Below are 13,622 nucleotides of genomic sequence, written 5' to 3'. Positions count from 1 at the left end.
GGACCCAGAACTTTTCCCTGGCAGGACTCACAAAGGGTGGGAGATGTGATCACAAGCCTCATGCTCTTATTCTTTCTTTCTTGCAGAATGTGACGTGGGTGCTTCCAAAGCCGTGGTGAATGGGTTGGCACCGGGCAGCAATGGGCAAGATAAAGGTAAGGCTCTCGAAGGGAAGCCTGGCATTTTTAGAAAGAGCTGGGCCCAGGGCCACCTGCCTGGTGGGAACAGTCACTGGTCTAGTTAGGCTATGACCTAGAGACCTGTTCCCAGGCTTTCTGAGACTTGAGTCTGAGGCTGCCATTTCCCACTGTGAGATAACATGTTAAACTGTTCCCAGCTCACAGAATGCTGCGAACCACCCACCGAATCACGGAGGCCTCATGTATATGGTGTTTATCATCCCGCAGTGTCTCTTACCTGGCATCTTACCTTCACCGGTGATAAATAGTGACATATTCAGCATCCTGACCCTGAGGCTGGAGCCTAAATAGCTGAAATAAATCATTTTGGTGACATTCGTTTCATGAGCATCCTCCCAGGTTTTGAATTTTTAAAATTTTAGGACAAAAGATGCAAGTGTGAAAGGAATGATGGATAGGATGACCTTTGAGGTCCTGTCTGTCATCCTATCTCTCATCCTGAACGGCCAAGCAGCGGGATTCCCACATCACTGTGCAGTGAGAGGAGGCAGGGGTTCGAGTCCTGGCCTGCCGCTCAGAAACAGACACCTCTTGGGATGCCCATTGTCTTTATGGCTATGAGTTTCCTTATCTAGAAAATGAAGAAATTTGATGATCTGTAGTATTTTTCCCTTCTTGAAACACAGGTTCCATTGATTCTATCATCCCGTTATGTCTTATGGTATCAGAGAGGGAGGGTAGAAGTCCTGTCATCGGGCTTTTGAGTCACAATGCACCCTCTCTCAGCGTACGTTTACAGTTTGACATGTTTGGACTTTGTCTGTAATTACTGTCTGGGTTAGCCAAGTATTGCTTCTGAGAGAGGGTGAAGTGGAAAGTCAGAAAGAGCAGCCAAGAGTGAAGGCGTGGAGACGGGAGGGGGTGGGGAGTCTGGGCCGGTGGGTTAGGGGTCCCTGTGCAGGAGGGGTCCTGTTGTCCTGCCCTTTGTGCCTCCCTGCCTGGCTGCCCTCCTTACCTGGTGTGGGGCAGTGTTCCCAACCTGGGCCAGGTTGCTAAGGGGATGTTGAAGGGCGGTGCCCTTAGGGGAGTGTTTAAGCATCTTTTGAGGAAAGCAGGGAGACGTGGGTGTCTCATGCTCACTGTCAACCCCAGCCCTGTGAATCCATCAGGAGACTTCGGGGGTGTACGGCAGGGTGGCAGGTGGAGGTGTGCGCCACTCTCCTCTCTCCTCGATAAGACCCACCTTTGGTGGGAAAGTCAAGGCAGATGCACCCTGGAGCCATCAGGGCGGCCTGGGGTAGGTAGTCACTGTCGGGCTCTGGTCTCGCTCTCTTCATTCAGCACTGGTTGACTCTGAGCAGCAGTCTTGCCTCTTCCTCTGAAAATGGAAACAAAAACCTCCCACCCAGCCTCCCAGGTGGCCCAGGGAGCAGTCGGTAGGATTGCTGTGAAAGCACGTTTGTATCTGAACACATGCAGGATTGTTGTTGTCACTTCAATTCTTGGCGGCCAGATGACTGCCACGCGCCTTGTGGAATGGCAGCCTGGTGGACTGGAAGGTGAACTGCCCATTGCAGGGGTCCCTCCTTCCTCCCGTCCCCGTGGCAAGCCCGTCAGCATGATACTGATGCAGCCGTGACAGGCTTGGTTCCCAAACAGCCCAACCACCCCCTCCTCAGTTATGATGTGGATCTGGGGCCCTGAGGCCTCTGGGTGTTGCCTGTTGGTGTGATGTTGGTCCATAGCATGTGAGCGTCCCCCTCTCTTTATTTGCTGCCATTGGGACGGAAGGAAGTCTAACAACATGCTTGTTGTAAGAAGGCGGGTTTGGGAAAATGCCCACCATTGTGATTCCAGAACCTGGGGAGGCAGGGGGCTCAGGGAGGTCTGAGCACCTGGATTTGAGGTCAGCAGCCTCTGCCCGCATACCAGGCAGTACCCCAGCTCAGGGAGCTCAGCTGCTGTCAGCGTCCTGGGCCAGACAAGTGGGCACTGCCCAGAGTCTTAAGTGTGCATTCGGACACTTTGGCAAACTCTTGCCCAGGAAGGGGTGGGTTTAAGTAGACCATCTGCTGCCCAACAGATGGCCATTCTGATTTGCCTGGGGCCAGAGGGCTATGGTTGTCAGAGCAGGCCCAAGACCCCAGGAGTTAAGATCCTGGAGTAGCAGTTGTGAGGGCCGAAAGGACCAGGCGACTCTCAGACTTGTCCTTCCTCCACTCCTCTGCGGGCCTTGAGCTGTAACTCTCCTCCAAGGAGCCTTCTCCCAACACAGACAGCCCAGCCGTCTCCCAGGGGCCCCGTGGGCCCCACTTGGTCTCCCCTTCCTGTTTGCCAGGCTATCTGCGTCTCTGTAAGTCCGTTTGCCCAGAGCCTTGGCAGGTTCCTGGTGTGCCAGGCGGCACAGGCACTGGCCAGCTGTGTTTGGGGTGCAGCGGCGGGAGGGTTCTGCCCACCCAGGCGCAGGACTGAAGAGCGAAAGCGGGCTATTTTAAGTTCCTGCGTGCACTGCTCTTCCCATTGCTCTCTGCGGGCGACTTCCTCCTATTGTCCCTGCCGGTTCCTCCACTGCCTGAGGGTTTCCCAAATGTTTTTTTTTTTCTGGATGCACCATTTACCCTTTTGTGTTTTCAGCAACTGCCGACCCTTTACGTGCACGCTCTATTTCTGCTGTTAAAATAATCCCTGTGAAGACAGTGAAAAACTCTGCAGGCCTAGTACTCCCTCCAGGTATCTCTCCTTGGGTTGGTTTCTTTTTTATTTTTTCATTGTTAGCAGATCATGCATGATCTTCTTTCCTTCTAACAAAGACTTGGAGGCTTAATTGTTGCATGTTTAGGAGCCATTCCCTCTCACTTCTCTGGCTGGTTTCCTTTCGTGTGTGTGTGTGTGTGTGTGTGTGTGTGTGTGTGTGTTTCCTTTCGTGTGTGTGTGTGTGTTTCCTTTCGTGTGTGTGTGTGTGTGTTTCCTTTCGTGTGTGTGTGTGTGTTTCCTTTCGTGTGTGTGTGTGTGTGTGTGTGTGTGTGTGTTTCTGTGAGCCGCGGGCAAATATGGAAAGGGGCTGACAGGTGCTTTGCCCTCCCCCGCTTAGGGAGAAGGTCAGTCCAGAGGCTGAACATTGATTCCAGCTGGTACAGGTCTGAGCCCCTTGGGCGACTTAGGTTCTTCCTAGAGGTGCCAGCTCCCCAGAGTTTATTTAAAATTCCACTGTCCCCAGGAACTAACGTGGCTGCCCAGGGCATTTCTGAATTGGGCTGGACTTGAAGCTGCTGCCTGATCAGGCTGTGTCTCTGGGATGCTGGCAGGGCCTTTTCCCTGAGCACTCCCTCCCCCGCCCCCAGCGCCCCCCTGCATTCGCTCCCTGCCTCTCCTCTCTGTGGAGCTGGTACAGTTCAGTTCGGAGCTGGTAGAGTTCAGATGTCAGGTCGTAGCTCATAGCTCGTAGTGTTGTAGCCACGCATTTCGGGAAACAAACTCACTCAGAAGGACAGTGCAGATAGTGGAGTGCAGTTTATTACACCGGCGGGCCCAAGGCAAGAGTCTCCTCTTAGCCAAGGACCCCGACCAGTTTTTGTGAAAACCTTATATACCCTAAGTGTACTTGCTTAAACCCACCCCCCCAAATTCCTTGAAACTAGTCTGAACAAAGGAAGAGAAAGATAAAATCAAAGTTAACCCGTGATTCATACGCCTTAAGCCTAGGTAGTTAACAGTGGACAATTATCCATAGGCCTGTGGTCATACCCCACTAAGCATAATAGAATGTATAATTCTGTTTGGTTACACAGATAATTAGGGTATTCTTTTAGGCAATGGAGAATCCAGGTATGGGCCCTGGGGCTCTTCCATCTGAGGGGCCTGGTTTTCTAGTTGGTATGTTGTTCCCATAGATTCTGGGCATATAGCTCAAAGTCTGGTCAGGCCCAGGGTACAGTCCTGCTTTCCAAATGGAGCCTGTCTCTTTCCTCCTTCAGTAGCTTCCTCCTGCACAGCATGGGACAAGTGAGGCCCAGGTGGCTCTGTATTCCCAGCGGTGGTGCTTTCAGGAGTTGGGCCCACCTGGCTGTGTACACAGGACCCTGTGGATGGGCTGGCTTTGTCACTGTGCCCCTCACCCTTTTGAAAAGCCCATGAATCACGTTTCCCGGTATTTCCCTGACACTGGTCACTTATCCTGGTAGGACTGGACAAGTCAGATGCTCTTCAAGGCCGCTGCCCGCTCTGCTGAATGTGTGTTTTGTGCAAGAGGTGCTGATGGAGCTGATCAATCCATTTTGTGACTAATGATCGTTCTGTTTATGCTGTCGGAAAGGGGGCTGCTGAGTGGGAAGGAGGAGCCAAGAGACTTGATATTTCTTAGCCGTGGCACAGGAACGGGGAGGAGGTGGACATCTGAGCCCACATCCTGCCTGCTGCCCACCTTTAACTTTCCCCACAGTCCCACTCATGACAGTTTTAGGCCTGAGATCCAGGCTGGGCCTTAAGAACTTGGAAAACTGAAATTCAGCTCCACTCAGCCTCACGGAGAGAAACGGTCAGCACGTGTGCCTCCCAAGACTGTGTGGTCTGCTGGTTTTCTTGCCTCCTCCTTACTGATTTTCCTGGAGGGTGAACAGCCTGTTTTGAAGCCTATTTTGAAATCCTCAGTGCAGTTCTGAAAGATGACCTGGGTCTGCTGTGAGGCCACTGTGAACTGTAGGAGGGGTCAGGGCCCAGGGAAGGCTCGGCTGGAAGTGCCACAAACACGGTTCCTCGAAGGATTTAGCGTTTCTAGCCGTTTTCTTTGGTGCGAATTTTCTTCATTAAGTTTGGAATGTGAAGTTCCGGGCCTCGTGATCTTTCTCCCCAGGCAGCACATCCTGTCTCACCCCTGCAGGGGGCTTGGCTTGCTGGCACAAGGAGATTGTCTTGCTTTTTCCGCTGAGGGACTGCTCTGAGCAATGATTGTCTGTTGAACCTTCACCGAATGCCCTGTGCTGTCAACTTGCTCTTTTATTAGAAGGATGGTGTGGGAACTTGAGATATCTTTTATAAATTCTTACTTGAACTGTGCCTTACTAATTGGTCAGAAATCTGCTCACCAAACTAAACTTCATTTAATAAAAGAAATCAACCCGCTTTGGTTTGGAAATATTCCCAGCCGACATTGTAACGCATCCATTGACTCAGAACTCACTGTGCCTCCATTCACTCCTAACCTCATGATGGGTGGGAATCCCTGAAAATATGATTTGTCCCTCTCCACCATCCACAGATTAATTTTCATTGACTGCAAGACTCTGCCTGTTTGTAACCAGGTTCATCTCATTCCCCAGCTGGACCAAATTGCTGGCTGATTATAGGTTTAATTCTTCAGGCGCCCTGGATTCAGTCTCCCCTTTTGGATCTTTCCTTTTCAGACATGGATCCGACAAGAATCTGCACTGGGAAGGGAGCGGTGACTCTCCGGGCCTCATCTTCCTACAGGGAGATCCCAAGCAGTAGCCCTGTGAGCCCCCAGGAGACCCCGAAGCAGGAGAGGAAAACAGGTGCGCTGCTTTGGAGACCTAGGGGTGGAGGTGGGAGGGCGCGGAATCCATCGGCTGCCTCCTGATTCTCAGGGGCCCCTGCACAGTCTGCTTCTGTCCCTGCTGTGGTGGGTGATGGTCACTGCCCTAAATGAACAGGTACTCACTGGCTTCAGGCAAAGGCATGGCAGCAACCACTGTATTCTAGCTTTTGATGGAAAGTGGGCAGTCTGCGGCTCTGCAGACTGTGTTCAGGAGGACAGAGAAGGCTTAGGGGTCTCGGGAGGGAGTGCTGAGATAGCCTCCAGGTTAGGCTTGTCTGAGCCCATCCCCGCTTCTGGCAGCTCAGCTGTGACCATCCAGGTGGGGCTGGGGCAGAATCCCAGGGAGACTGAGAAGTGCAGGTGGCTTTCTGGCCTCATTAGCTCCCAAGAAGACAGGGAGGTGACCTGAGGCAGCAGGTCTGCAGAGCATGTCTAAGGCCAGTGCAGGCCAGGAACCGAGGGAGGAGACAAACGAAGCCCTCTCCCCGCCCCATCCCATCTCTCAGGAAACCCGGGTGCCTAGAGCTCCACATTGTGGTGGAGACCTGGGACTTTGGATTGGTTATTTTTAAGAAACAGTAGACACAAGTGCGTGTATGCTAAGTCACTTCAGTCGAGTCTGGCTCTTTGAGACCCCATGGACTGTAGCCCACCGGGCTCCTCTGTCTATGGGATTCTCCAGGCAAGAATACTGGAGGGGGTTGCCATGTCCTTCTCAGGAGCTCTTCCCAACCCAGGAATCAAACCCAGGTCTCCTGCATTGCAGGCAGATACTTTACCATCTGAGCCACTGCCCAGATCTGGGATTTTGGAACATTATAGATGGGATTCATGTCCTGCCTCCGCCCCCTGTTGGCTATTCAGCCATGGATGAGATAGGTGGTCTCTCTTAACTCTGGTGAACCCATCTGAAAAATGGGGTTGAGAACTATACCTGCCTCCCAGCACTGTTGTGAGGATGAAGTGTGTAAAGCGTTTCGTGCCACACCTGATGGCATGAGATGAGCTGGCAGACCTTAAGCTGCTCTTAGCAGGTTATGATGGTTTGGAACTCTCTGGGGAGCCCTTTCTGAAGCCCAGGTGTTTCTGGGAGTTGGGAAAGGCTGACTTTGAGGTTCCCCAGGCACTGTTACCTTAGGCTGGGGCAGCCTCTTTCCAACCTGAAGGGCAGTATTTCTCACACTTCAGCCGATCGTATCAGAATCACCTTGAGTGGAGAGCCAAGTTCCCAGAGCCTAGCTCAGAGTGCTAGACTTTATGATTCCTACCTGTATGCCTGAGGTGGGGTCCGAGGTTTTGCCATCAGGTCATGCTGATGCTACTGGTCCCAGGACCACATCTGAGAACTCTCACTATAGGGGATGGGTGTTTTCTCCCATCTTGAAGGAAGGAAATGCAGAGAGAAAATGAATTGGGGTGATGACCACTTCCTTGGGGCCAGAGACATGCAGACTCTCTTGGTATGGTGGGGAATGGTGTGCTGTGATAGATGGAATTATATAGGATGAAGATGGTCAGTGCCCAGCATCCTGGAAACCTGACTTTCTGTCCATCCCAGCCCATGGAACAGGTACCAAAGCAGATAACCAAGGACAAGTCCAGGCTGAGTACAAGCCCTATTCTGGTGTGTTGGTCCCCATGGAAAGCTGCTTTATCCCTAGGCTCAGGGGAAGGTCTAAGTGGCCTCCAGCACTGTAGGCTGACAGCAGCTTCTTGACTGTATTCCTAAACCTAACTCTTGCCCTCCTGAACCTAACTCTTGCCCCACTACAGCTTGCCATTCTGGTCTCAGGAAAGGTGGTGACATCGGGAAGATCCAGCTCCCAAGCTGGAGGACCTCTGGGGAAGAGAGAACCCTAAGGGATAATTTAAAGAGAAAGAACAGACTGCAGCCCCATGTTCTGATAAAATAACCAATCAACTGCCTGGCCCTTCCTCTGGTGGTGAATGGGACGAGAAGGGGCCTTGAGCTCCCCCTGGTGGTCACAGTGTGGCACAACACAGAGCCCCGATGTTACTCTGCCTTGCCATCTGTAGGCTTGCACTCCAGTACTATGCAGTGGTACTTTAGGAAGCTCTCTCTAGTCCCCAGATAATTCTATATCTTGCAGATTTGTAACAGCTAATTTGAATTTTAAAGGATCTTGTTTCTAAAATGGAAATACCTTGAAGGATTAGGGGATGGCTATCAGTCATTCACATGAAAGTGAAGATGTTAGGCCCTCGGTCATGTCTGACTCTTTGCGACCCCGTGAAATTCTCCAGGCAAGAATACTGGAGTGGGTAGCCATTCCCTTCTTCAGGGGATGTTCCCAATCCAGGGATCAAATTCAGGTCTCCTGCATTGCAGGTGGATTCTTTACTATCTGAGCCACCAGGTCTCCCACATTGCAGGCGGATTCTCTACCAGCTGAGCCACAAGGGAAGCCCAAGAGTCCTGGAGTGGGTAGCCTATTCCTTCTCCAGCAGATCTTCCTGACCCAGGAATTGAACCGGGGTCTCCTGCATTGCAGGCCGATTCTTTACCAACTGAGCTATCAGGGAAGCCATATCTTACACTGAATTTAATCTTTGTAGATTATTTTCTGCCAGATAACAGAGATCATTAAATCCAAATCAGCAGACATTTATTCTGCAGCATATAGGAGCTAAACATCACCAAGAGTCACCAGGAATTGTGATGAGAAAGGGAGAAAAGGGAAAAAATTTTAGGTGCATTATGCAAGCACCAAAAGCAGTTTATTCCAACAGGAGAATCAGGTGTGGGTCCCTGCTTCACTGTTTTCTGACCATGCATAAATGTCACACGTTTGAAAGATGAATGAAGGGTGAAGGTTCAATGGTTTCTAAGCCTTTCTAGTTCCAAAATATTTTGTAAATTTAGAAGTTTGGAAATTAAACTGATACAGGGTCTTCTTCACTGGAGACAAATTCAGGGTTGTATACCAGGCCAGTTTGGGTGGAAAGGAAAAAGCTGGGGTTGAGTGGGAGGCCAGGGAAATACACTGATTAGGTGTCTAACAGCAATAAGTTAGCACTGGAGGTGAGTTTAAAAGAGGATGCAGCTCCAGTGAGCCTTTAAGGACTGGAGGGACATTCTTGTTCTCTTATCCTTCGGGTCCTTGGTGAGCATCCTACTGTCTCTTGACTCTGCTGGGTGTGTGTGGCTCTCCAGCCCTACTCACCCCTGCCTACTCCTTTCACCTTGTCACCTGTCTGAATGACAACTTGCTGGCCCACACCAAGCCATTGGGCCTTGAATCGCCTCATGAAAACAGTTCTCAGCTGTGCTTGCAGGCAGCCATGCCAGCCTGGACTGGGAGCCCAAGCATGAGGCAGGACGCCTTGCCTGGCTCTTGCTAAGGATCAGGTGTGCTTCCTGTTCCTGGTGTCTTTACAGATAGCGCACGTCAGATACCAGCTGCTCCGCCTGCACCACCAGGCCCAGCGTGTGTGCCCCAGGCTCTCGGTCTGTTTCTGTCTGCCTTCCTCCTTGGCTTTACCACCGTCTTCCATCCCTGCCAGTCTCCAAGATGTTGATCATTTGCCTGGACTAGAAGCTTTGTTCTCACGTTACTGCCCCCTGTGGCCTGATTTCCTTCTCTGTATGTCCCCTTGACATCCACATTTCAGGGATGTCCCCTATTCCCTGTCCTTGCTTCGCTTCCCTTGTCCTGTGAGAGGTGGTCTAGTTCTCAAATCACACAGTCCTCTCTTAAGGCTCAGCTCTGCTACTTACCAGTTAACCTTGGGGAGCTTCAGTTTCCCATCTGTAAAGTGGAGATGAACTTCACAGGGTTGTTGGGATTCCGCAGACTCATCCATATCAGGACGTAGCCCAGAGCCAGGCACGCACAAGGAGCTCTTGGATGGGAACCAGTCTAGTTACTAAAAATCAGGAGGCCACTGCAGAAAGACCTACAGTAATTCCTGTGAGAGACTCTGAGGGTCTAGACCAGTGTGGTGATGGGGGGCAGGCGAGGCGTTTATTTGGAAGAGTGGAGTGGCAGGGCTGGCGCAATGTCTTGGGAGCCTGGAGAGGTGGGACTCCGTGCTGAGCAGGAGGCGCCTTCCCTGGTTGACCAGGAGAATAAATGTACTCATGGAGATGCTGGATATAGGGGAGTCGGAAGGACTGTTGAATTCCATTCCTTGATGTATTGAGTTTCTTGGCAAGAGAAGGACTTCTAGGAGGAAGTTTCTAATTGGCATTTGGAAATTTGGAGTCTCAGTTGCAGACTTGGGAGCCATCGGCATCCACGTAAACACCGGGAGGGTGGAGATGCTCTCTGAGGTAGAGTGACAGATGGAGCGCTCAGAGTTGCCCAAGTTAAACTCAGCCTCCATGTTTGAGGCCCTCAGTTCTGTTCCTGGCACTTCCACCAAAACAAAAAACAACAACAACAAAAAAAAAACACAACAACCTAAAAAACCAAACAAAAAACTCAGCCTCCAGACTCCTGCCTTCAGTGGCAGCTTGACTCTGGATCCTTGACCACCCTCCTAGTCTTTGAATGTAGACCTTGGTCTTGGATCGGAACCATCTGGAAAGAACTATAGTAATCTTAATGCTGATTCTCTGCCTCCAAGAGAGGCTTCTTCCTGCTTGCTGGTGTGATATCCTGGCTGGGTTTGGGTAATGGCCCTGTTGGTTCAGGTGTGGCTCCTCCTGTGTCCCCAGGTCAGGGTGGTTTTACTCAAGAGGAGATGGGGAGCCTGAACTGGTGGTGGGCGTGATGCCAGTCTTCCTGTCTGGTATGGCCTGGAGACCATCAATCCCTTTGTTCTGACTCAAAAGCCAAGCTTCAGTTCGACCCTTATCCTTTATTCTGTGCCTGTTGGCTCTCATCCTTTCTGTCTGATTCTTGACTGCAAAGTTAGCTTTGGATGTAGAGATTCTTGGACCTGTAACCAGCTCATTTCCTCACATTTGCTCTCCAGAAATAGCAGTAGCAAGAAGATAAGAAAATTGACATTAAAAGAGTTAGACATTCCTTACCCCCATTAACTAAGAGTCTTTTTCATGAGCTCATATGTGATAAAAGGGGCCAGATGAGAAGTCAGTGGAGGCGAAAGTCCTGACAAGGGAAGACTCTCACTGTGGTGCCAACTGCAAGGTCAGGGCATTCCCAAAACCACCCTCAGGTTTGATAATTTGGTAGCAGGACTCAAAGAACTCATTTGAAAGCTGTTATACTCATAGTTCTGGTGAACAGTGAGAGGATGCAGATGAAATCAGCTAAAAGAAGGAGTGTATAGGGTGGAGTCTGGGGAAGAAGGACGCATGGCTTTGGCGGGGTTCTCGCCTGTGAAGTCAGGATGCGTCAGTTCCTAGCATTGCGTCTGAGAACATACTCAGAGCGGTGGTGATCAGGAAGGTCATCCAAGCTGTGGTGTCCCTGGTTTTTATTGGGGCTCTTTTACATTGGGGTTTCCCTGGTGGTTCAGATGGTAAAGAATCTGCCTGCAATGCGTGAGGTTTGATCCCTGGGTTGGGAAGATCCCTTGGAGAAGGTAATGGCAACCCACTCCAGTATTCTTGCCTGGAGGATCCCATGGACGGAGGAGACTGGTGGGCTCCAGGCCATGGGGTCATAAAGAGCTGGACACAACTGAGCGACTTACACACAACACAACCACTGCCCAAGTGGTTCGCTTCACTCTCCAGTCCTTTAGCTGTGGACTCAAAAGTCCCCCAATCTCAGTCATGCTGTTGGCATAGCACAGACACAGTCCTGCGAAGATGACATCCCAGCTCTTAGAGATTGACTCCTGGAAGCCAGAGAGCAAAGGCCAGACCTCCTTTTGGAGAGGGGTAAATTCTTTACCACACAGCATTAATAAAAATTAAATAAGATTTGGAACACTCTTAGACCCACTTTTAACACCTTTTCCTCTAACTCTTGGATACCCTACTGGGAAACAGAACTAACTCAATGAAAAGTGCCCTGAGATCCCGAGAAATGATCAGCCAAACAACCTTACAAGAGACCAAAATGAAATTAGCACAGAATGAGAGAAAGGAAAATAAGCAAGCTGTGGCCACGGACCAGAAAAGATTGTGTATCAAGAACAGATGGAGGGAAAGATAAAGCAAAATAAATTGAACTTTTCTCATGAAAAGGCTTGGTCTCCTCAGAGCTGCAAAGCCTACTGAGGATCCAGCTTTCTAAGCCCCTCCTCCGCCTCGGAACTCTGAGCCAACGTTTATTGAGAGAAGCATTTTTTACAGTATACCTAACCAGGAGTTAATAACTGATGACCATGTATATAAAATTTCACCTGTCGCACTTAGACGCAAATGGCCCTGGGCTGCTACCAGCTTTGAAGGTTCAGAGGACTAGGTACCAGATGAAGGCTGATGAAACGTCAGGAATGCAGCTCTTTTAAGGAAGAACAGAATGTTCCGTAGGGTCCTGGGAACTGCCTTTTTGGGGATGGAGATAGGGGAACAGTCTTAAAGACTTGGAATGGGAAAAAAAAAAAAAGTGGGTTGATCCCTGAGGATATTATGTTCTTATGACTACTTATCAAATGGCGGAAGTCAACCACTCTAATTTCTATGTCTGGGAAATTTCTTTTCCCTTATATTTTGGATTCCAATCTTACTAAGCACACACTTAATGCCAGATACTTCCATTCAGTCCTTGTGATTCAAGAGATAGATAGGGCTTCCCTGGTGGTCCAGTGGATAAGAATCCTCCTGCCAGTGCAGGGGACAGGGGTTCGATCCCCCATCCAGAAAGATCCCACATGCCTCGGGGCAACTAAGCCTGTGCACCAGAACTGCTAAGCTTGTGCTCCAGAGCCTGGGGGGTTGCAACCACTGAAGCGCTTATGCCCTAGAGCCTGTACTCTGCAACAAGAGAAGTCACCACAGTGAGAAGCCTGTGCACTGAAACTGGAGGGTAACCCTGGCTGCCGCGACTAGAGAAAAGTCCCCCAGTGGCAGGGAAGACCCAATGCAGCCAAAATACAATCAGTAAATATTTAAAAGAGATCATCTCCCATTTCACATAGGAGGCTCTGTCCCTTGCTTCAGGATATGAAGTGAGCAAAACAGGACTCAAACAAGGCTGTCTGATTCAACAGTGATGGTCCCTTTATGATACCTAGGGGTTTAGAGGAGCAGACTTACCTTGGCTTTCCATGACACCTCTGTGTGCCAGCATCACCTGAACAGAACCAACCAACCAACCACAGAGCGGACAAAATAACCTGCCCCCACATCCATGTACAAAGTTCACATGCTTTACTGATAGCCCGTCTTCAGAATCTATTGACACTTAATGTGTGTGTCAATCTGATAGATTTGGTAGAATGACTTAACAAAACCTGACTAGAAATAACCTAGAAAGGAAGAATAAGGTAGTAAAAATGACAGGTACAGGGGTGGAGGGAGAACCATTGCCACAACATGTCCTCTGATGTTTGAAGGCCTTCGTGTACAAGGAAATCTTGGGGCCAGAGATCTGGATGGATACACCAGTGAGTGTTAAAAATGGTCACTTTTAAAACGTGTCACGTCCCTGACCTCAGCAACCCTGTGAGGTGTGCGAGGCGGTGAGGATTATATTTGGCCTTGATCACACAATTCTGTATGTTGCAGTAACATGAGTAAAAATCAAGTCCTATAAATTTCCCAGCTATGTGTTTGGGACAAGAAGACAGATATCTAGGAATTGTCCCTAAGGTAGTAGCAGAAATGTGACAGGCCATCTGCTCAAAAAATAATTCAGTTGGAACAGGTTATAAAAGCTTTGCTTCAGAGGAGGAAGAAATTTGCAAAAATAACCATTTCCCCAGTATAAGGATGTTTTTGAATATATATTATTATAGCACTGATTCTCAAAGGGAACTCTGGGCTGTGGACCAGTGGCCTTAATAGAACCTGGAGACCTGTTGGAAATGTAAATTCTCAAGCCTGACTT

At 49.9% G+C, this 13,622-nt stretch overlaps 1 protein-coding gene across 50 annotated transcripts in view; it reads left to right on the top strand.

The window, feature by feature from the left end:
* SORBS1 (sorbin and SH3 domain containing 1) overlaps window positions 1-13,622 on the top strand; it is a 233,151-nt gene that overhangs the window by 119,898 nt on the left and 99,631 nt on the right. For 34 of the 50 annotated variants that reach the window (XM_069568139.1, XM_069568113.1, XM_069568108.1 and 31 more), the window contains exons 4-6: window positions 87-155; window positions 2,775-2,870; window positions 5,540-5,668. In XM_069568139.1, the coding sequence (XP_069424240.1) occupies window positions 87-155; window positions 2,775-2,870; window positions 5,540-5,668 (294 nt within the window). The remainder of the gene's footprint in view (window positions 1-86; window positions 156-2,774; window positions 2,871-5,539; window positions 5,669-13,622) is intronic. The other 16 variants (XM_069568141.1, XM_069568110.1, XM_069568135.1 and 13 more) reach the window with 1 other exon arrangement.

This window comes from Ovis canadensis, chromosome 22 (genome assembly GCF_042477335.2).
Source record: "Ovis canadensis isolate MfBH-ARS-UI-01 breed Bighorn chromosome 22, ARS-UI_OviCan_v2, whole genome shotgun sequence".
NCBI lineage: Eukaryota > Metazoa > Chordata > Mammalia > Artiodactyla > Bovidae > Ovis > Ovis canadensis.
The sequence above is the reverse complement of the archived record's forward strand: the minus strand, read 5'-3'. Positions and strand labels throughout refer to the sequence as shown.